The 22,047-nt window shown below is 49.1% G+C and overlaps 1 protein-coding gene across 1 annotated transcript in view; it reads right to left on the bottom strand.

Annotated features, from left to right (window-relative positions):
• Positions 1 to 4,311: 4,311 nt before the first annotated feature.
• Positions 4,312 to 22,047, bottom strand: part of TNR (tenascin R) — a 28,479-nt gene continuing 10,743 nt past the window's right edge. Inside the window, exons 7-22 of the mRNA XM_010160848.1 lie at positions 21,951 to 22,041; positions 19,971 to 20,156; positions 17,008 to 17,097; positions 16,632 to 16,895; positions 15,721 to 15,987; positions 15,493 to 15,612; positions 14,870 to 15,013; positions 14,121 to 14,240; positions 13,386 to 13,529; positions 12,656 to 12,786; positions 11,538 to 11,670; positions 8,550 to 8,701; positions 7,497 to 7,593; positions 6,688 to 6,849; positions 4,918 to 5,081; positions 4,312 to 4,469 (exon numbers count right to left, since the gene is read on the bottom strand). Coding sequence (XP_010159150.1) covers positions 4,350 to 4,469; positions 4,918 to 5,081; positions 6,688 to 6,849; positions 7,497 to 7,593; positions 8,550 to 8,701; positions 11,538 to 11,670; positions 12,656 to 12,786; positions 13,386 to 13,529; positions 14,121 to 14,240; positions 14,870 to 15,013; positions 15,493 to 15,612; positions 15,721 to 15,987; positions 16,632 to 16,895; positions 17,008 to 17,097; positions 19,971 to 20,156; positions 21,951 to 22,041 — 2,385 coding nt within the window. The 3' untranslated portion in view covers positions 4,312 to 4,349. The remainder of the gene's footprint in view (positions 4,470 to 4,917; positions 5,082 to 6,687; positions 6,850 to 7,496; positions 7,594 to 8,549; positions 8,702 to 11,537; positions 11,671 to 12,655; positions 12,787 to 13,385; positions 13,530 to 14,120; positions 14,241 to 14,869; positions 15,014 to 15,492; positions 15,613 to 15,720; positions 15,988 to 16,631; positions 16,896 to 17,007; positions 17,098 to 19,970; positions 20,157 to 21,950; positions 22,042 to 22,047) is intronic.

Genomic DNA, 22,047 nt, shown 5'->3' with positions numbered 1-22,047 from the left:
TTTATGCTTTTATCTCCTTTTATCTTCCCCCTCATTTGGTTGCGTTGGTTTGTGTTTGAGTTCATTAGAACCTGTCCAAGGGATTATGTTGCCTCCATTCTTCCTTCTTATTTATTTTTAAAATTTTTTTAAAAGTACTGAACACAATTTCAGGGTAACACCTGTACACAGGGTGCTGCTTGTTTGTCTGTTATGTCTCTGTGTCACCATCCTTCTGAGAAACCACTGACACCTGGAGAGCTGCAGGCTGGGTACCGAGGTGGGTCTGGGCATCCCAACATCTAGGATGTTTAATCAACATAACATCTCCCCAGGGAAGAGCCTTTCCCTCCTCCTTACCCCAAACCTCTCTCCTGGAAGGGACAAGGAGCTGCCACCACCATCTGGGCACCATCAGGTTTAAGGAAGGGGAAAAGTGACCCCAAAGGGTACTGATGTCCCAGAGGGTCTCAGTTTGGTTTGGTGGGTCAGGATGAAGGGCATGTGCTGGCGCTGAGTGGGTATTTTGACACCTGCTGTATTTCAGCAGGTCACTAAGCCTGTTGTTGGCACAGGGCACTCTGGCACAGGGACACCATTGCTCTAGCCCTCTGCTGCTGCAGTGCTTCACCCAGGGTGAGCATCACATGGAAAGGAGCTAAGAGGGCGTTTAGGCTGGTACTATGCTTTGAGATGCCCACGGTAAAGTAATGCAAAGATCAGGAGTAGAAGCAGAGGCTTTTCCCCAACATTTGTGTGGCTCTGACACTCTTCCAGCATCCTTCTGCCAAAACCTGACTACCTTTGTGGAGAGCCTGGCCTCTCTCCTTCCCCAGATTGGTAATTAATGCTGTCTTAAGGATCATTTTACTAAAAGCAGCTTTTCCTTTCAGGTGTGGGTTTTTTTTCCCTTTGGTTACATTTTGGTGCAGTGGGAAGGTGGGCTTGAAGGTCTGGCAGGAATGGAAACAGAGGGAAATCAAACTTGGGCAAGAGATGAGAAAGTCTCTTGATGTTTCCTTCCAGGATTTTGAGGTTTGAAAGAAGGGGTGGTTTTGAAAGGCTATGCTGATCCTGCGCACCCCTGCTTCTCTGCTGGGTGAAGGACCTGACGTACTTCTCCCTGCTTGATGTTAGGGTATTTGGCATCTTGCAGTGGATAGTGTGGTTTCAGTAACAGCTTCAGGTTCATTTTGGGGTCTGAGGCAAGCCTGGGCCGTACAAGCTGGATGGCAGAGAAGCCACCAGAGCTGTGCTGGTGCCAAGGACTCTTGAGATGAATATTGCGCAGGATGCAGGCTGGATTTCTGGGAATCTCGTGCCTGTTGCCAAGACTTCATTCTGTCTGAATGCTGTGCTGATGGGGGACAGGGCCAAACTTGCTCTGGCTGGAGAATGAATTCAGAAAAAGGGCTTGCCAGACCAGTGATGGAGGGTGAAGGGAGGCTGGACTTAATCATTTGGCCATTCTGTAGCATTGATATTAAGCACAAATTTGCTTGAAACTGCTGGCAGAAACTTTGTGCAAAAAAAGTTATCACGCAATGAAGAAAAACAAATTTCTGGAAAATTGTATCTTGTACAGGGTAATGTGAACAAGGGACAGTGGTCCAAACCACTGGGTCGTTGTTGCTGATTGTGTGCCTAGGCTTGGGTTAGGTTATCACCAGGAGAACAAAACCCCCATGTGAAGATATCTTTCCTTTGAAAGATTTTAGCAACTGTGTTTCACCAGGGTAATGGAAAGACAATTCTGGTTCAGGGACCAGAATTGGTATATAATGGCAGCACAAGGTCATGTATTATTTCCAAAGGTGTCCTTCAGACTCAGTGATGGGCTTGTGTTAATCAGGCTCTCTCATCCCAGTTACAGGACTTATAAAAGTGGTGACAGACATGAGCAGGGAGGGAGACATGTACATCAGGAAATGCATTTAAAGAATAATCAGTCTTTTTGAGAATCTTCTTTTGAACCTCCTGGAAAAGCTTGGCATGTTTTGATTTTCTGTTTGACTTATACTTTTGAAAAGAGAATTTCTTGCCTTTTGCTTGATTGTGAATGATGAGCTCCTGTGTTTCCTCTGACGTCTCTTCTTTTCACCTGGGTAGGTAAGAAAACAGCACCATCCAAGACAGGCAATGAATGCCATCCACTGCAAATCTGTGCTGCTGTTATAACCGCTGCGCTATAGAGCTTTTGTTAGGACACTTCTTGCTTATGAACTCCTGGTGATGTTGGGGAACGTATTACTCTGCTGGTCTACTGGGAGGCTTCTTACATTTTAACCAGTTCTATCTGCTGCTTCTTGTTGGCTTTTGGTACCTAAAATAGGGTGGGTTGCTTGGGAGGCGTGATGTGCTGCTGTCCATGACACTGGCCATGTCCTGCAAGAGATCCCATCGTCTGTAGCCTCTCTGACTGTTCCTCAACTGGCTGACTTGTTGCCTGATTTGATACTGATGCAAAATAAGAAATGCCTCATTTACGTATGCGATATTGCTGAGCTAAGCTTCCTTCCTCCAGGTCGGACTGCAGCTTGCAAGATGACCACTTGGAGGGCTGGAGCCTGTGTCTAATACTGACCTGGGGGTTAGCTATGATTTTGTGTGCTGATATGTGGCATGGACGATGAGGCTGCATTTCCCCCTTAATGCCCTTCTTCAGCTCTGCAGCCGTGGTAATGTCAGAAAACCCAGGAGCATGACCATGGAAGAGACACTGGCCTGAATTGTAAGCTGCTGCAAAGATGCCTTTATGTTGCCATCTGGAAGATGTTTCTTGAGACAAAGCTGCTTCAGTGTGATAAAATCAAAAAGCAATGTTTAGCATTTGTGACGCTCCCTTGGCTGCGGACCAAGTGATGAGCTGCATTGTCCTTGGACATGGGGTTGAGTCCCTTCTCTGAGAGCAGGCCAGAGACAATGCCCAGCACTGATCAGAGCACTCAGCAGAGAAGTGACTCCAACATGGTGGTTATTTGGGCTACATGGAGGTGGTATCAGTGACAACAGAGAAAGCCAGAGCTGTCTGAAGGGTACGTCATGCAGAGAGTTAAGGATGGGAAAAGCAAACTCATCTATTTTTCCAAGAGTCTTGAAGTGCTCCAAAATCTGAACGCACTAAGCCTTCCTTCTGGTAGGGAAACAGTTGATTTCCCATTATAGAGATGGTGATACCAAGGCACTGAGATTTGTGTCCCTCTTGTGGTGGTGGTGAAGAGGGATGACGTAGAAGGAAGAGAATGGATGTTTCTCAGCTTGCACTTGTCTTTCCTTGGCTGCGTTATCATCCTTCCCTGTGTGCATGGAGGTCCCTGAACAAGAGCACCTGGGCTGTGCTGGCTGCCATCCAGGCTGTGGTTATGTGGTTGCTTGTCCTTCTCTGAGACTTTTTGGTTTGGGACCAATGACCTCTGTGAGAGACAGCGTGGTGGCATAGAGAAAGAACAGAGGAAACAGGCCCTAGACTTCAAGACCACAAGCAGAGATTTTTCTCACAAGTCTTCTAATTTGACTTCTTTCTTCTTCATCAAGCTCAGCATAACCCAGGCAGACGACATGCATCTAAAGTGGAATGAGTTCAGCTTGGAGGAGTGAATGATGCAGGCGGGAGCTTGTGGAGCAGGTCTTGTTCTCCTGCACCCCATATACACGAGGATGACTTTGGCTGTGGTGGGGTCAACACGTGAGCTGTGGGTTCTCTATTGTTCGCCTACACTTGCAGATGTTCACGAAGCCCTCCTGGTGTGATCTGTGAGAACTGGGGATGGGGTGAGCCTTGTGTGTTCTCATCCTTGCTCTGTCCCCATTTGTACAATGCCTGCAGGTAGGGGAGGGGTGACCAGGCTGTGTGCTCTTGGCCAGAAGGAGAGATGGGCCTCTGCTTGCTGAAAGAGTTGGTGTCTACAGGATGGCATGAAGCTTGGCACCTCCCTGCCAAGAGGGGACAGGAGGCAAGGAGAGGACAGGTGTCCGTGGCCTGACTGGGGTGGAAATGGCCACACTACGGTCCCTGTGGGGAAAGTTTCTGCCATAAGCCCCGTGACAAACATTTCTACCAGGGTTTGCTGGGGATTTCTAAGTCTTTAAAAAAAATATCAAAAATCTGTCTGTCTCTTTCTTCTTATGTTAAGGGCCAGAGTATTGGGGCAGGGAGATTGGAAATTTGGTATTTCTCTGGGACAGATGCAAAGCATGATGTCTTTCCTTGCCCACAACCTTTTCTTATGCCGTGGTACCCTCCAGCACTTGTGAGGGGCAGGTTGCTATCTCAGACGAGTAGTATTTTTTTTTTCCCTTTTCATATTATAAAATACAAACAAATGACAGAAAAGGTCAGGTGATGGGAGGCGGGAGGGGGTTCAGCTGGCTCAGAGCTGTAGAGACCGTCGCTTCCTCCCAGAGATGTTGCGGTGGTTGTAGGGTCGCATCTTCATTTCCACGAAGGGGATGGAGAACTCGTGGCCTTTCCAGTGGTACCAGTTAATCCCCTGGAAAGAGGGAGAGAAAGGCACAGGGTAAAGAAACACCCTAACATGAAACTAGAGTGAGAGAGGAAGGAAAGGATCTTGACTGCCGTAGAGAAGCCAGAAAGAAGGACTTGCTCCAGTGGGAGCAAGAAGCACTTCTGCTGCCCTGGCTTTATGGGTTTTTCCCATTGCTCAAAGGCTCCCGATCAAATTTTATGTACGTGTTTTTTTAAAGTGTAACTTAACAAGGTAAATGACCATGGCAGTCAGTGTGAGGCAGGAAGCACCACCCCAAATGGCTCACAGGTGGTTGGTTCCCTTCGCTCCAGCTTGTGTTGGGTCACCCCAGCAGTGCTCCTGACCCTTACGCACCTACCACGCACCCCAGCGCTAGCTTGGGCTTGCTGTCGTGCATGGTCACGCTGCTAGAAGAAACACTTGAAGGTTTTCAGCCCAGCTCTGCCCTTACCTGACTGTGCCGGGACTCTCCGTACTTGCCATTGAGGTTGGTGCGGTGGCAGTTCTTATACCACCAGGCCCCTTTATAGGACATGGCGCAGTTGGTCACAGCGACGTCGTTGTCCCGGTCCTTGGTGGAAAAGGGACGACCTTGGTGATAGGTGAGGGAATCCCCTGTGGAAAGAGGTGCCATTAGGAGTGATGAAACCTGAGTCATCTGGTCTTTTCACAAGGAAATTAGGATACTCTGGTATATGTGTTAGCCTGTCAATCAACAGCTCAAGCAGCTGAAGGTCTAGGAATAATGCTAGCTGGAATTGCTCACAATTGATTCACCTGAGGTCCTCTCCTGTTGGTTTAGGATCAGTACACACCATCCAGATCTTAGAGGCTGCTTGGATTTGGTAGATAAGATGCTACATGGTTTTGCATCTGAAGTTCAGAGTTTCAGAAATTAATTAAATCCTAGATTTGGGCATCCCTGATTTCCTGAGGCCTGGATCTGCTACATAACTTCAGGATGCTTTCAGCCTCCTTCCCTCCTGTTAGCCAAAAATAACTTTTTCTCCCAGAGGAGGCCAAGCATTTGTGTCTGGAATCAAGATGCTTGTCTGCCTTTTCTCCCTTTCGATGGGGGAAGAAGCTTTTGGAAAGTGCGTGATGTCTTCTTCCCTCAAAACCACCGACCTCATCTCCCCTCCTTACTAAGGAACAAGTGAGTGAGTTGCTCGTGGGTGAAAGAAGAGCTGAAGAGAAATATGGTCATTAATACAATTGAGTGATGTACTTAGAGGAAGCATTCTTAGTATGCTCCTTAACGGTCCCTAACTAAAATACAGAGTGGGCACATGCAAGCTGGGTGCAGTCCAGCCACCGAAGTGCTTGCTAGCAAGGCTCTTGGCAATGATCTACTTGGTGAGTCTTGGCTCTCTCTGCTCAAGGTGGAACAGAGGCTCCTCGGTTGGCTGGCTAGAAGAGCTTGCATGGGGAAGGGGAGTCAGTTGTGTCTGCAGCAGTGTAACTGGCATTTTTGGCCATAGGTTGGGTGCTTTGTACCCTGGGACTTAAGGTCAGAGCAAGTGCTGTGTTGCACACAACCAAGATCCCTGTCACTTCCAGTGGCAACTACCAGATATTGTATAGGAAAATTCCTGCATTGTAGATGTGGTATAAGGCTCTTCACTAAGTACATGGCAGTGTTTTGTTTGGATCATGGAGGCTTGCACTGGGTGTGTCTATCCCAGCTAAAGGGTCTGCAGCTGTTCCCCTCTCCCTCTTCTTGGAGAAGAGACCCCCGTGCCCTCCATCCATAACCCCCTCTCTCCCGGTGGGCAAAGCCTACTGCTGCTGCATCAACTGAGCAAGCAGGTGTGACTGTCCTTGCAAAAACAGACTGTGTTTGGCCTCTGCGTGAGGAAATGATGCAGGGGACTTCAATTTTTTCCATTGCTGTAGGAGGGTTGTAAATACACCCTCCAGCATGGCATCAATAGTGAGCTGTGGTTATTGCCAAGAGAGATGACACCTCTGATGACTGACCTGGTTATTTGAACAGCAATGCCTTTGATATTAAATATCTAATCCCCAATGGAAAATTCCCTGTGTCCTTAGTGGGATTTATCAGCCTGGTTTACATGATGGATGGCAGGAAGGCAGAAAGGGCTTTGGGTTTGTGTCTTGCTGCTCCAGACAAGTAGGCTTTGATGTTAGGATTTCCTTTACAGTTTCAGACCCACCGGTCCCAGGATTTCCCTATGACTTCCTAGCAATGAGGTTGTACCCGAAGTGCCATTGTAGTCCCCAATTCGCAGCTTGTACAGGCTCCGTGAGTCGCCGATGGAGAACTTGTCGTAGTAGGCGTAGGCCGCTTCCTGACCATCCCTCATGTCTATTCGCAACTCATAGCGCCCTTGGGATGTGATCTTGTGGATGTTGTCCAAGCCTGGTGAGACAAGCAGCAAGACGCACTGTGAGACCTGGTGTCTGCATCCGCTCCGTGAGCAAACAAAGCAAGCTCTAGGCAAATAAAAAGCTGTGGGAAATGAGAATGAGGAGAGGACCAAAGAGAAACAGCGCTGCTCATTAGGTCTTTGTCTCTCCTGGCACTGGTGGGGACTGAGCTCTCTGCACCCACGCAGGCTTCACCTCACGTTCAGGTTTTGGGGGAGCACACTGTTTCAGAGCCATGCCGGGTCTCCCGCTCACCCCCTTCCTACTTTCCTTGTGCAACTGGCATGCTGGCCAAGGCCAGGTGAGGTCCATGAGCTGTAGATGCCACAATGCAATCTGTAGTCCTTCAAGGGAGGATGATGGGTTTTAGTCCATGAAGACCCGGCAGTGTACACCCTTCTCTCCTAGGAGGAGCAAATTAGGGAGCTGCTGGCCTTCATGATGTGTTTTCATGTGATGTGTCCATGAGTGACTTTCCAATGTACAGGGAAGGGAATGAACAAGGGAAGGAAATCCATCCAAGGCAGAGCATAGAGAAGTGGGATGAAAGGCGAGAGCCAACAGCTGGCACAGGTGAGCAACACAGTGTACAGGGATCTTGGGTTTGATGAGTTCATGAAAGACTGGTTAAGCTCTTACCCAGCCAAAACTCATCTTCCAAGTTTCCAAAGCCAACACGGTAATCTGCCCATTTCCGGAAGAAATCGGTCAGTCCGTTCTGCCGCCTCTGGAAGACCTGCGATGGGGGAAGACCAAGGGGAAAATCAGTGTGAAGGAGAAGAGGGGCGGCCTTGATAGGCTTTGGGGCACACAAAATAAACACAATACTTTGTCTTTCCATCACACCTTTTGGGGAGAAAATTGCAGTGCTTAGTGTTAATTGCAGCCATGCAATTAATACCTGTACAGGTGGAAAAACTGAAGAGATGTTAGATGATGTCCAAGGCAAATCAATGTTATAATAGGAAGGAATTAGCCTTCAGGCTTTCTGCTCTGCCCAACGCATGTTGCCTCTGGTTTTCTAGCATGTGATTCTGCTTTTGGCTGTCTCTTTCTGGGATATCCAAGGGGATGCTCTGAGGCAGAGTGAGATGGAGGGAAATTTCCTGGCTAAAATAATGTCCATACTAGAAATCAGCATTTGAGTAAGCCCATTTTTTTTTTTTGTTCGATTATACAACTAGCAGACTTCTGTGTAATGCGTGTAAGTAAGCGTTTGACACGAATAAAATCAAAGCACCAGAGCATTATTTACTTAAGCTGTCAGTCCATCTATGTCAGGACAAGCAGTGTTTGTGCAATCCAAAAGCCAAACAGGCATTTGCCTCTAAAATGCTCCTGTGCAGACTCAATCGGGATGATGCCTGACACCCTCCTACTGCAGGCAGTGTGAATCATTCCCCGTGAAAGCTATTGGCCATTAATTTCATTTCTAGAACAATAAATCATCTTCACTCTCAGATTTTGCTCTCCAGAAGCACTGCAAACATGTCACATAAATCAAAGGGCCTTTCTCCAAGTGTAACTATTATTACTGGAGCGTGGGCCATTCCCTATGGCGTGGGAAATGAAGTGTGTGATATTAAGCCTGCTGTTGTTCCTGTGCAGCATGGTGCTTGGCTTTGCTGGTGGAATGAAGCTGGGTTACTTTGTGATGGGGACAATGTGTAGGGCAACTGCACAGTTACTCACAATCCAGCCACCTCCGTCGGTGGTCATGTCACAGTACACCTGCACCCTCTGGCTGAGGTCCCCGTTGATGGAGATGGTGTAAACGCCGCTCAGTGTGTCTCCGTTCATCAGGTGCTGGGCGCAGTCCTGAGGGTTAGCAAAGACTCGTCCACCTGTGAAATTTAAAAAAAAAAAAAAAAAGGCAAAATTTAAGCAGAGGAACATGCTTTCCAGTTGTCTCCAGGCCTGCTGGTTGGAACCCAGGAAGGGTCCAACTTATCTTCTGTGACCTGAGTTATTCCACAAGGCAGTGGGACTTTACATCTGCCAACAACATCAGAAGATTTAATGCCAAAAAAAATATGTGCACATATTAATTAATTTCCCGTAAGTCCTATATTGGAAAGGTACTTAGTAACCACTATGAATGATGAGGTATGTCACTTCTTGGAGCATCTTTCTCCACCGTGTCTGAGACCCTGGGGTTTAAGCTGTCACTGGTGTATTTAGACAGCTGTGAAAATACCAAAACCTGTTCTCTTCTCAGGATTGCCAACTCCAAGCCATTTTTATGAATTTACTGATTGCAGGGAGAGTCTCCTGATCCATGCCCTTGGAGATGATGGTGAGCATATGCCGGGCTGATTGTCACTTGCAAACCGAGCAGCAATTAGGCCGTGCAAAATGCTAGAGATGGGCAGTGTGGGCTGTGTGGTCATGTTTCCGGTGTCCTCTAATGAAGAAGCGTCTCATTTGGGTGTGAAAGTTTAAGAGAGTCTTAACTATGAGATCTCAGCAGTATTGGGGTCTCAACTCTGGGTTCATCTTTTTTCTCATTTAATGCAAAAGTGGGAAATCCATCTTTGTTGTTTGTGTGTATGGATGGTGAGGTAAATGAGTGCAGAGCCGGCAATGTGGATGTGACTCTGAAGGGTGTCTCGGTTACACATTGAGAAGGTGTGAAGGATGAGCTGTGCATGTCCATCACAACTGTCTGATGCCCTGTAGGACCAGGGTACAGAGCCTTGTCTGTAATTTCCTATTTGGGTGTATCCCCCTCCAGCCCTGCAACCTGAAGACTCAGAGGTCCTTGGTTTGTCCAAATGTTGAAGATCCCCTATTTTTTCCTGTCTCCATGGTCTGTAGCGCAAGGTCTGGCGAGACAATGTTTGCATTTTATAGTATCCAACAATAAAAACTGCTTCAAAGACAACCACTTCAGGCTCCCCTGAGCTCTGTGGAGATCACTTGTTTCTTAATTTATATTCATATCTTTAAGAGCCAAGGAGACCTTGAAAGACGTTTCAAACCACTATAAATTATAAATACTGTATCTGTTCCTTCCTTTTGTCCCATCTGTATACAATTCCCCAAGAACCTTATGCAAACATGAAACAAAGAGGCTGAGCTATTAATATGTCAGAGGGAATAGAAGAACCCCGGGATGTGTACTGTGAGCAGAAGGAAGCAAAACAATTTAAATTAAGCCTGTTTTTTCTTTTCCTTTTTTTTTTTTTTTTGGTCTCCTTAAAGACAAGTCCTTGCTCTCTCTGCAAAGCGCCCCGATATGCTGGCAGAGTGAATTGAATCCCAGACCCCTATTCTTTGCTGAGGGATGCTGCCCCTGGATTGCATTGCCTCGCTGTTAGCTCCTGGGTGCTTCTGTCTCATTGATATATGGGGTAAGTGAGGAGAAACTGGTTTCTTCCTGATGCCTGTCTTCATCTTAAAAGCAAACTAAACCTGTGTTCAGATGCTGCATCAGCTGGCAATGGTGTCTCTAACGCTGCTGAGGTATGATATTTGTGTTTAATGGAAACAGTGGTCTCCTTACCCGGTGTGAGTGGGTTTCTGCTGCTTTATCCTAGCTGAAAAGCCATTCCCGTGCAGTTTCATCCCTGGCTCCCAAACAGCCTCAAAGATTACATGCATTTTTCCATCATCTGCCTGAATTGCATTGGCTTTATGTGTCCACGTAAGAGGCACAAATAACAGGAAAGCCTGATCTGTAGATGCATTAGGGAAAAGTTGACATAAATAGTTTCTGTTGTCTCTTAAAAGCAGGTGAAGGGACCTTTGCATGTAACCGTGATGGGGAAGTGTATCCACAGCAGATACAAAGAAAACTCTTCTAATTGAACTGGCAGTGCAGATGGGAGGAATTTCAGTGGACATCATCTTCATGTTTCTTAAAGCTTTTGAAGCCCAGGAGAAATGTGATTGGATTCAGCCCTGAACAAAATGCACTCTGTCTGTTAAGTGCCCTGGCCTAGCAAGGCTTTTCAAAGAGGGTGAGAAAAGATCTGCTTCACATGATTGCAAAGTGTGGGGGCAATGGTGACATTTTGATGCCAGCTTCATTCTTGCAAGTGTAAGCATTCCATCTGTGAGGATTATGGTGGCTGTGGATGCCCACCATTTGACTTGGAAAGGAAACTGTTCCTGTTGCCTTAGTGAATCGTGACTTCTCTAGAATTACAGCAGGCAGGAATAATGCAATTAGATAAAATTGGTGGCACCACAGTCCTGTGGGCATGCTGGCTCTGCTGTCTGTGACTCCACTGACAGTGGTGGAGATACACCTGCTTGATACTCATGAGAGATCGGACCATGTCTGCAGCATGGGGACATCAGCTGGGTATCTCCACACTCACTCCACGACCATAACTGTTGATATGTGTTGTTGACTTTTGTGGGGTTTTTCCCCTCTATGTGTGCATCTGAGGAAGGGCAAGGGCAAGTGAAAAGGGCCTGGTAGATGGCTCCTGGTCTGAAGCTCAAACCCCCTTGATGTGGGCTGCACTTTGTGTTTGTACTATGGGACCTTCAGCCATTAAATTTTTGTAGCAGAGCAGCACTGTGGGTGGTAGGAATGAATGCACCTCTCTGTGGATCATGGTGAAATGCTGCCTGAGGAGGGAAAGTCCATAAAAGCCCTGCACTGTCTCTACCAGCATGGTATGTGGGCTAAGTCCTGCCTGGCCAAGCAGACATGGTGCAGGTCCTCACCTGTGGTGAAGGTGGTGGAGATGAAGCCACTGCGCATGGTGTTTTGGGCAGCTTGCAGGCGCACGGTGTATTCTGTGGTCTCAGAAAGCCCTTCCAGGCGGATCCATGTGTCCTCAGCATCCACAATCAGCTCCTGTACATGGGTCCCAGAAGGAGGTAGACACCAAGAGCAACAGATGAGAAAAGCGATGGGGAGCCTAAAGAGCAAGCGAGGAGGGAAGGGAAGCCACAAACTACCGCAGCCCTTGGTGCCTGGCTGAGAAGCGTTGCATACCTGCTTACGCCTCTGGACTAAGTCAACATGAAGTCAGTGGGTGTATTCAGCCTTTTGGGATGGTTTGGGTGGGAGAAACCTAGCTGGTTTGGACCCAAGAGATTTAAATATTTGCAGCCTGTGTGCTTTATTTACCAACTCTGTTGAGATCTGCGTGCCCTCAGTACAGGGCATGACAGATTACCCAAGCATCACAAGGAGTAGAGCTGGCCAAACGTGCTTATCAGCCAGTTTTGACTCTGTCAATTCCTGTCATGTTAATTTTTCTGGTCACCAGCCAATGCCACATAGCATTATATTGAACCTCTTCTGCAAAGCTATTATCCTTTGGCTGCTGTGAGCCAGTCACACCGGCAAAAGAAATGAGACTATTTGCAGTGACATATTTCTGATCGCGTTTGTAGAAGCTCTTCCAGACAGGCAGATATGGACACACTCATTAAATAATCAAATATATTGTATTGCAGGATTAATTAGCTGTCTGTACTTATCTTCCTTTTTGCAAGAAGGGCGAATAACATTTTTAGCATCACTGTTCGTGGGATAATTTTCTCTTGCCTCAGCTTGCTTGTGTTTCGTAAGTTGTGAATTTTCCTTGTTCTCCAAACTTTCCAAGTATGCCCTCTTTGCCCAGACCTGAAGGTGTGCACAAAGACTTTGCCCTGCTTTTTCCAAACGTTTATCTGAAGTACTGCTTATGCAGAAAGTAGCATCTGCCCTTCTGGTCTGTCCCTGACCTAGTGAGCATCATTCTTTCACTTTGTTGGGTTTCTCTTGCTCATTTCTCCACTGTCATGTTATTTCTTGACTTAATGAGCCTCTTTCTTTGTGAGGACACACTCACCTTTCGGCTGCCATCACTGGATCTGTAGGTCATGATATAGTTCTCGATCTCTCCCACGGGGGGCACCCAGGAGAGCAGGGCACTCCGTCGAGTGACTTCGCTGGCCGTCAGATTTGTTGGAGGATCCAAAACTGCAACGATGGACAGGGACTCAGGGAAATGCAAGTTCTCACACGCAACCAGCTGGTCCCCAACTCAGCGCACCAGAATTCAGCCTTGCAATCCTGAGCTACAGCCCAAAGTCCATCTTCACCCTCAGCTCCAGACCTCATGACCTGCCCCCAGCCTCGAGCAGAGCTCTGCAAACCCTCTAAAGGTCTTCTTCTACATGCATGCTCTCTGAAGGGTAACAGCTCTGAAATTCTTGTGTTGTGGGACCTCTCAAGCTTCTTGCAAGCCAAATGGGTTGTAATGCTCTTCTGGGCTGTGGCCTTGGCTAAGAAAAAGACCTGGTCAAAGGTCTCCTTGGGAAACCACATCCAGGGGAAATCAAAGAAAAGGGTGGATGGATGTTGAAAGAGTGAAAATGATGGTTGATGCTTGTGATTGATTAAAATTCTGGGTTTGTGTTGTGCCCAACACTGGTATGTGGATGTCCTATTGACAGATGGCTACTTCTACACCCACACATTTGTGAGAAGAGCTTTGGCTCAACCTTGCTGGTGCTTTTCTTGGGGTGGATGTATGGCTAAGGGAGCATAACGGGGAGTGGGGAGGTGACTGTACATACAAGTTGTAAAATTGGTGCTGATAATCTGGCTGGTGAGAGGCCCGTTGGTGGCATACATAGAGACTGTGTAGGTTGTACTGGGCAGGAGGTTGGTCAGCTGGTACTCCTGGTTGACTCCATCCACAAGAATTGTTTCTCCTGCAACTGTAAGCCAAAAGAGATGACAGGATAGATTGAACGTCTACCACATCTTGGTGGTTCTCTAAAATGTGTCTGTGGATATGACTTTGTGATCAAAAGCACTTGTACTGCCGAAACACTATGAGCTATTGTGTGGCAGCTGAGCTGTAGTGGTGTTGTTTGGTCTGAAGGATGGTATTGTTTTTACCACAGTCCCTGCATTTGCCTAATGCTTTATTTTCCTTCAGTAGTGGGTTTCATGGAGTCTCTGCATATTGAGTTTCTGTGGGATGGGTACTTTCTTGCCTCTAGGTTGCTGCTGGTGAGCCAATTAATAAAGCTGGGGCATCTTAATCCCCTCCTGTATGGACTGCTGTGGTCTGAAGCTTGGTGAGGGGCACTGCCATGGAACATGTGCAGGAGAAGCTGGTGTCTGGGGATGGGGTACAGCTCTGACACCCACCAGCTGCTGCTCTCCTGAAGCAAGGGCTGTTCCCTACTCCCTCCATGGGGGAAAAAATGAGCCCCAGGCTTTGGGATAGTGGAGAAGTGGAGGTGAGCTGAAATGGAGCCTCAGCAAATCTTGTGGCACAGGGGCACACGGTTTTGGCATACCTGCGCGGCGGGTGAGGATGAGGACGTAACTCTCAACCTCTGACAGCGGTGGGTTCCACTGCAGCAGTGCCTCGGTAGGGGTGATGTTGGTGGCTGTGACCCCCAAGGGGGCATCCATGGCTGCACAGGGGACAGATTCAGAGAATCAGAGGCATTAAGAGACTGGTCTATGAACTGGAAGCGCTTCCTGTGATCCATCCCTCATGGTCCTGCTTTGCTGCCCAGGTGCATGTGCTTGCAGAGGAGTTACTGCTGCCCTAGCCAGAGAGCAGAGATACCATAGTTTGTTCTACTCTGCTACCTGGTCTGCTCCTCCACTGTTTTCCTGTTGCTCAGCCTGGGATATTTTTTTTTTTTTTTTTTTGGTATTTTGGAGACTGTGAATAGCAAAGGGTTTTATTCTTGCAGCAGATGCTGTTTGTTTCAGGGCTTCCCCAGGGATTATTTCTGAAAGTCTATATTCCTTTTGGATAAAGTTGTCATGGTTGCCCAACATCATATCTCTGGCTTCCCTCTGCCCCGTACACAGATTCATCACTCTCCCCCATGACTACCCATGCCTATACAGGAAAAACTTTGCTTAGACATACTTCAGAAGTCCATACTGGGCCCTCATGAACTTTGCTCATGACCTGAAGCTTAAGTCAGGCTGGCATGAGGTTCAGCTTTCTCTCAGCTGCCTGACTGCTAGTGCAAGCAGGGGTTGTCACTGCTTGATGGCTACCTGCCCACAGGGAGCTCCTTCCCACCTGTGTGCACGGTGATGGAGGCCACCTCGCTCTCCTCCCGGCCCCGCACACTCTTCACCCCGATCTCGTACTTGGTGGCGGGCTGCAGGCGACGGAGGGCATACTCAGTGGCATCACTGGCGATGGAGGTGCTGTCTGTTCTCCCTGTGGGGACATAGGAAAGAGCTTTGAAATCATGGAGGTGCTCGGGAGGGGAGGGCAATTCCACAAGCCCTCTCCAGGGCTGATAGTGGGGGTAATTTGGTTTTTTGCCTACTGGCTCAACCTTTTCAGCATTGTAGGTGAAACTAGGGCTAAGGCAGATGAGTTCAGGGGTGGGGATTTCAGGATTGGGCCCTGAATTGACTATAGCTGGAGAGGGCACGCTGCAAGGGGTCACTGCCTGCGTCCCACTGTGTTGAGATGGTCCTTCGCTACAGTGGTCCTTGCCCTTCCTCATCCCAGACACCCTGTCTTCCATCCCTGCAGCCTCTTGGTCCTTCCCAGCTATTGGTGGCTTTTCCCGGGGCAGTGGGATGCTGCTTCGAGTGAGGATGACCTGGTGGCTTGCTTGTGCCCACAGATGGAGGGAGGGTTGGCAGCTGCGAGCTAAGGGCACGAGCAAGAGTGGCCTGAACCATTACCTTCAGCGGCACGGAAGGATATTCTGTAGTGGTCGAAGGCAGCAATGGGAGGGGTCCAGTAGACAGTCATGGACTCCTGGGTGACGTTGCCCACCCTGAGGTCCTTCGGTGCATCGATCCCTGGTGAGATGGAGCAGAAAGCAAAGCTGTGGGAGGCAAGTCCTCTCCCCGTCCCCCCGCCTGCCCTCCTGGCGGAGTCCTGTGCCTGGCAGAGGGGTCCCATGGTACCTGTCGTGATGGAGCCCATGACAGGCTCAGAGCTGACAGCACTGTGAATGGCCACCAGCGACACCAGGTACTCGGTGGATGGCTGCAAGCCCGTCAGGCTGGCGTGCCTGCGGGTGCCATCGAGTGTGAGCTGCTGTGCCTCCTCCTTGTCTCGGGGGCTGTAGGTGAGGATGAGGCGGTCTGCTGGTGGGGATGGATCACTCCATGTGACGTTCACGCTGGAGGATGTCAGCTGGGAGAAGTAGAGCTGCGTGATGGGCCGGACTCCTGAAAGGTGGAGAGGGGAGCTGTAACCCCGACCGTCTGCAGATCCTGGCCTCTGCATTGTTCCCAGCAATTGTATGGGAAATACCCAACAGAGGTGGCAGAGCTGCAGCTCTGGGCTCTCCATTGATCTGAAACTGTGCTGGGATTGAGAGGCAGAACTGGGAGGAGAAAAATAGTGCTTTTCTCAGCTGTGCCTGCAAAAATACTGCGTCCCAGACCCATATGGTAGGTGATGGGGCTGTCCCACTACAGATGGTATGTGCCGTCTGGGCTTCTCGACTGCAGGCTTTTCACCCAGAAGTGCTTGTGAGGTCACTCAGGGCTTGTTTTTTCCTCCTTATGGACACACAGACCACCCTGACCACAGAAGGCAGCAGGGGCGGGCTGTTCTCCAGCCCTGCCTCTTCCTTATGGAACTCTCCAGCCAAGCAAGTGTACTCAGTGCGGGTGGCCAGGGGAATGGGATCCCCACACTGGTAGGACCATCCTTCTTCCAAGTTCCACAGCCCTCCTCCCACAGGGATGGATTGCCCCCAGTTCTCACCCCCATCACTACCTCAAGAATTTTGATGCTGGGGATGCAGTGGGCTGGCCCACATGCCAGTGTGGAACCATGGGCCCCATCCCAACTTGTCTTTCTCTACCTGTGAAGGCATCGACGGTGGCCTCCAGGCTCTGCTGGCGTCCCCTCTCAGCAATGATGGAGATGGTGTACTCTGTCCCAGGCTCCAGCTCCGAGAGGGTGAGCTGAGACACATCCTGGGGCACTGTCACTTCGGAGGCCATCCCTGAGGCAGGGGTGAAGGTGACACGGTAGTGGTCGATGGGACCCATGGCTTTGGTCCAGGTCAGTGAGATAGATGTTTCTGTGGAGGCTGTCACCAGGAGGTCCCGGGGACTGTCAAGCTCTGTGGGAGAAGGTTGGTGCAGACCTTTGTCCCCATGCACGGACTGTCCCGTGGGGATGTCTGATCCATAGGAGCTGGAGATGCTTGAAGCATGCAAGGGGGCCAAACTCACCGGTCCTGGCGTTCATGGTCGCTGGCACGCTCTGCTGGCTGTCCATCACGGCTGAAATCCCAATGCCGTACTCTGTCCCTGGCACCAGATCTGCCGTGGGATGCAAAGGACACAAAGGAGTGTGAGAGAAGCACCTGGCTGTGTGGCCTTGGGGTGCGACAGCCCCCACTTTCCATGGCTGGGGATGAGGAGGACCGGCCTGACCATCCATGGGGTGAGCAGCCCTCCCACAGGTCAGCAGTTCCTCCGCACATTGGAGAAGAGCTGAGCCTCTTTAAGAAGCTCTGTGGATGCCTTTGGATGGGGAATTTGGATTTATTCTAGCTCAGGAATAAGCAATTTTTAAAAGTTGTTGCTGAGGTCTGCTGTAATTGCTGGCATCGAGACAGAAACAGTGTGTGTGTGAGCTGAGATGGGAACGATAAAGTAGCTATATTTGTTTCCAAAGTGATTCAACATCAAATATTGTCACAGGGCTGGTGTCTCAAAGCGAAATAAATTATCCAGAGTAAATGAAACACACATTAATCAGGAAAGCACAGTCTTTCTGGGACCCAAATCAAGAGACGCTCCTTGGGGTGGATGTATCCTGTGGTGACTCTCTCAACGGACATGGGAGTCAAGCTCATCCAACTCCTTTCCTGAATAGCTACTGCTGATGGCTGTTTTATCTCCATGGGATGTCTCCTGCTTCTGCCTGTCACTTCTGCCTGGATGCTGCTTTATTCCCCTCCTCCCTGCATTTCATGGTCCTTCCCATAAGGTTGGAGAAAGCTCTAAACCCTCCAGCCTGGCCTCACCCTTCCTTGCCCAAGGGCAGCATTCCCTGAAGCCAGCAAAAACCTTCCCCCAGAGGCCAGGAGGGAGGGAAACCCCCATTCCTCTTCTCTTGTTACGATGCAGTCTTTGTGCTGGGGGGGAGAGGGACCCCCTTTGCCCCTGCCCAATAAGTGTCAGAAGTATTCTGGAAAGGAAGAGAAGGGCCTGGAGGAAAGGGGGAGGAGAAGGAGGAAATGAGCAGGAACATATAAAATGATGCCTTTTCTCTCTCAGCTCTTTTGGGTAGAGGAAAATTATGGATATTTCTGTGCAAATGCTGATTTTCAAGAGACGCATATGGGGCAGGGTAAGGTTTGCTGTATTTTTAAGCTTAAATCTTTGATAAGCTCTGCTTAGAGCCGTTCCCCACTGCTTTTCCTGCAGGCAGATGAGAGCAGCTGAAGGAATCACTGGTTTCCTTTACACTGTGGATCCCACCAGGTCCCTTGTGCCCGGAAACCCACCCAGCTGCCTTAGCACCATGTGCAACAAGTCCTCGGAGGACAGGGCTACCACGTGCATTGCAGAACTACGGCAGAGGCTCATGTGCCATCCACAATATGGCTATCCTGGCTTTTTTTTTCCCAGCAGAATGGTTTTTAGGCTATTTTCTGCTATAATTAGATTTTTAAAAAATGTTTATTACATAGTACCCTGGGAGCTAGAAGCAATGCACTTAAGTGACGATGGATATTAAAAATTGCTCACCAATATTGACTTAAGCCTCTGTATCTCTGGAGCTTGCTCTGGGGGTGTTGCCTCTGCCTGAATGTGGCAGCAGCCAGACAGCAGCCAGGGTAGAGACTTGGCAGCTTTTAAAAATTTTTTATTGAGAGAAAAGAGGGCTTTCACCCTGTCTCTTCCTATGAGAGAATCTTGGGCTCTGCCATGGGTGTCATCACAGTTCAGGTCACTGGGGTGGTATGAAACCTCTGCCCCAAGGAGGAGGGTTTGGCCCATTTCTAATTCTCTTTCTCATGTAGAAAAGCAGTAAATACCTAGAGGAAAACTAGCAGGGGACCAACACTGGGTCTCCCATCCCTTGCTGTCCCCCTCCATCTCATCCCACTTTTCCATCTGCGTCCTCATCATGAATGCAGCAAAAGCTATCCCTAACATTTTTTTTTTTCACATACCACATGCTTCAAGCTAACTGACCTAATTGCTTACCTGCCTTCCAGCCTTTCTCATGACTTTGTGCTGCTCTACCTGTAACTTGCCATTTGACTTTCCCACTAAACTTATTCCTATAGGTTCATATGGCAGAGATGCCTGAACCCTCTTCGGGCTCTGGAGGTCCCAGCAGGGCAAAGAGAATTGATGTGGAGGAACCTGGTGTCCTGCCGTACTGAAGAGCTTCATGTGAATGAGTCATCTTTTTTGTACGTGTGTAAGTCTTGTCTTTGCTCAAAAGAAAAATGCCGTTGGAGATGCAAATCTAGCAGGCAAGAGGTTGTCGTTGAAAAAAAGGAAACCAGACCTCACGTGGTGCTTTGTGGTGTTGCTGCAATGGGTGTTTGAGTCTTTCCTGGCAATGGGAGGTGGGTGGTGTTTCCAGCCCCCGGTGGCTGTTGCTTGTCTGAATAACATACCACAGGAGGGTCTTGCTTAAAAATAGCATCCCTGGATTCGGGTCTGCTTTGTGCCTGATTTGGAAAAAGGCAACAAACTCAGGCAGCCTGGATCGCCATTGCTGCCTATGGGACATCGGTGTCCGCAGCTATTTCCCAGCAAGCCAGAAAAAAAAAAAAAAAGGCGAAATAGTATTTTCCCCTAGATCAGCCTAGAAAGCCTTCCTCTCCCCATTTCTCACTTTGCTCCTTGCCAGCTCTATTTGGGACCTGGATAGACCCTTGCCAGAGGTGCATCGCTCAGAGGTGCATTACGTTGATGTGCATTGGTCAGTGGTGCATCACTCAGCTTGTGGATAAGGAGTGCCCAAATCCAGACCTAGACAGAGGGGAAAATGAGTTTCATCCCAAAGAAACCCTTCTCTCCAGCAACTAGTGAACTCCAAAGCAGCCTCAAATGTATGCCAGCATGAGGGCAACCAAGCATCAGTGCTGAGTTGGGCTCTCCATTGCCCTACCTGACTGCAAGGAGGAGGAGGAAGGGGGAGGAAGGGTGCATGGGTGCACGCATACCTGCGAGGGTGGCCCGGGTGGTGGGACCAGTGTCCCGCGGCACCAGGACTTCATGGTAGTGCTCCCCGGCCAGAGTGCTGTAGACCACCCTGTAGCTGTGTGCCTCGGCCTCGCTGTTGTCCCAGGCAAGCTCGAGGCTGGCGGGTGTTCGCGAGCCCACCCGTAGGTTCTTGGGGGCATCAATCTCTGCACGACACAAGGGAGAGAGGCTCCGTCTCACCAGTGGGCACTGGGAATGCACCCCATAGCCTTGGCACAGCTGAACAGCAGCAGAGGGATACCCGGGTGTGATGTCCGTCAGGCCCCACACGCAGTTCCTTCTTCCTGGGGCATGTCCCCACAGGAAGGGCTGGGACATCTGCTCTCACCTCCTGCTCAGCACAGACCCGGAGATGCCACCCACAAGACCGACGCGAGTTCTGTGGCATTCACAGCATCCCTCAGTAAGTCACTTCACGAGCTAATTGCATGTCATTTGAAAAAGAAAAAGTGTTTTCCCCCTCTATTAGAGTAAGGAAAACTGAGGCAGCATGCGTAAGAGAAAAAGGCTCTGTAGCAGTCACGCGTTGGATCGAACTGCTCTTAGCATCTCAGCATCTCACGCATCTTTACAGGCTCATTCACACTCAGACATTGCCCAAAGGATTTGTTTATTAGTACTGTGCACTGGATCTGCTCTGGTTTGCATGATAGACCTCTCTGGTGAGCGACAGGTTGGTGGTGGGCAGGGGCTGGGCGGCAGCAGATGGGGGATAATTACTGCCCCTTGATGGATCTGGGTTTAGGGCGGGGGATTTTTAGTGTTGCCTTTTAGAAATAAAGCGAGGAAGGACAATGCAGCAAATCAGGCAGGGTGAACATCTAGTCCGAAATATATATCTATAGAGATATATACACACACAATTCACACACTGCAGTTATTGTAATAGGAGCCTAGTATCCACCAGTAATGTACATGACAAGTAATTTATATACCATAAACCAGCACTGAAATACGTGCTCTACCTCCTCCTTTATGGCATGGTAAATTAAACCTGTTAGCTATCTGCAGGCTTAACATTAATTAAAGTTTTACCGACCAGTTAGGGTATTCAGAGAAGATATAAAATAAGATAACCACATTTCTGACTGGGCTGCTTTCAGCTGCTTGACTGCTGATTCCTCAGGCGATGCATCTGCCTTGGCTCTTGAGGCTGAATAGGAGCAAGCATCATCTTAAATTCAGACTTGCGCTTGCTATTTTGGTGCTTTTGAGAATTGCACATTGATCTACAGGTGCTATTAAGGGTGTAAACTGCTGGGCTGTGAAGTTTTAGTTGTGGGCTTAAGCTAAGCTGTGGGTCTGAATGGGCATTGAAGTTGGTGGGGACGTGTGTCACAGACAGCAGCAGGTTCAGCCTTGATGCTGCAGCACGATGTGGCCAGGGTGAGGTTTGCTCAGGGGTTGTCATCTAAATGTGTGGTTTTGAGTCATCTGCCTGGTTGCTGGGGTAACTTGGGATGCCATGAGGACTATGTGAGCATCCTTGTGGGGCATCTCCCCATGGAGACCCATTGCACTGTAGGTTTGGGGACTAAACAAAAATGTAGGCACTAGTGGAGGGGGGCCAGAGGGTAGTTTGAGCTGTGCATGTGTGTTTTAGGGTGAGCTGAATCATTTGCTCTGCCTTGCTCTGCATGAGGATCGTGATGGTGTGTGAGACACCTGCATGCAGGCATCTTCATTTCGACCTGCATCTTAACCATCGTATTTTCACTGCACTGCTTCCTCCCAGTAAACTGGATTAAACCCCAGCTCACTCGTGCTGGGGGAAAAACCAGGTACCACTAAATCCCAGATGCTATAAAAACCTTGACTTGGCTCCGGATATGCAAAACCCCATACTCGTTGCAGGACAGCCCATCTGCAGATTGCAGCAAGCCATTTGCCCGTTGGCTTAAAAATCCCTGCTGGTTCTCCCAGCAAAGCCAGCTAGCTACCTGTGGTGAACTGGGCGAGGGCCGACTGGCTCTCGTTGGCACCCCGGAGGGCGCTGACGGCGAGGTGGTAGCGGGCGCCGGGACGCAGGGCCTGCAG

The sequence above is a fragment of the Eurypyga helias genome, unplaced genomic scaffold (genome assembly GCF_000690775.1).
Source record: "Eurypyga helias isolate BGI_N326 unplaced genomic scaffold, ASM69077v1 scaffold34161, whole genome shotgun sequence".
In the NCBI taxonomy this organism is placed as follows: Eukaryota; Metazoa; Chordata; class Aves; order Eurypygiformes; family Eurypygidae; genus Eurypyga; species Eurypyga helias.
The sequence above is the reverse complement of the archived record's forward strand: the minus strand, read 5'-3'. Positions and strand labels throughout refer to the sequence as shown.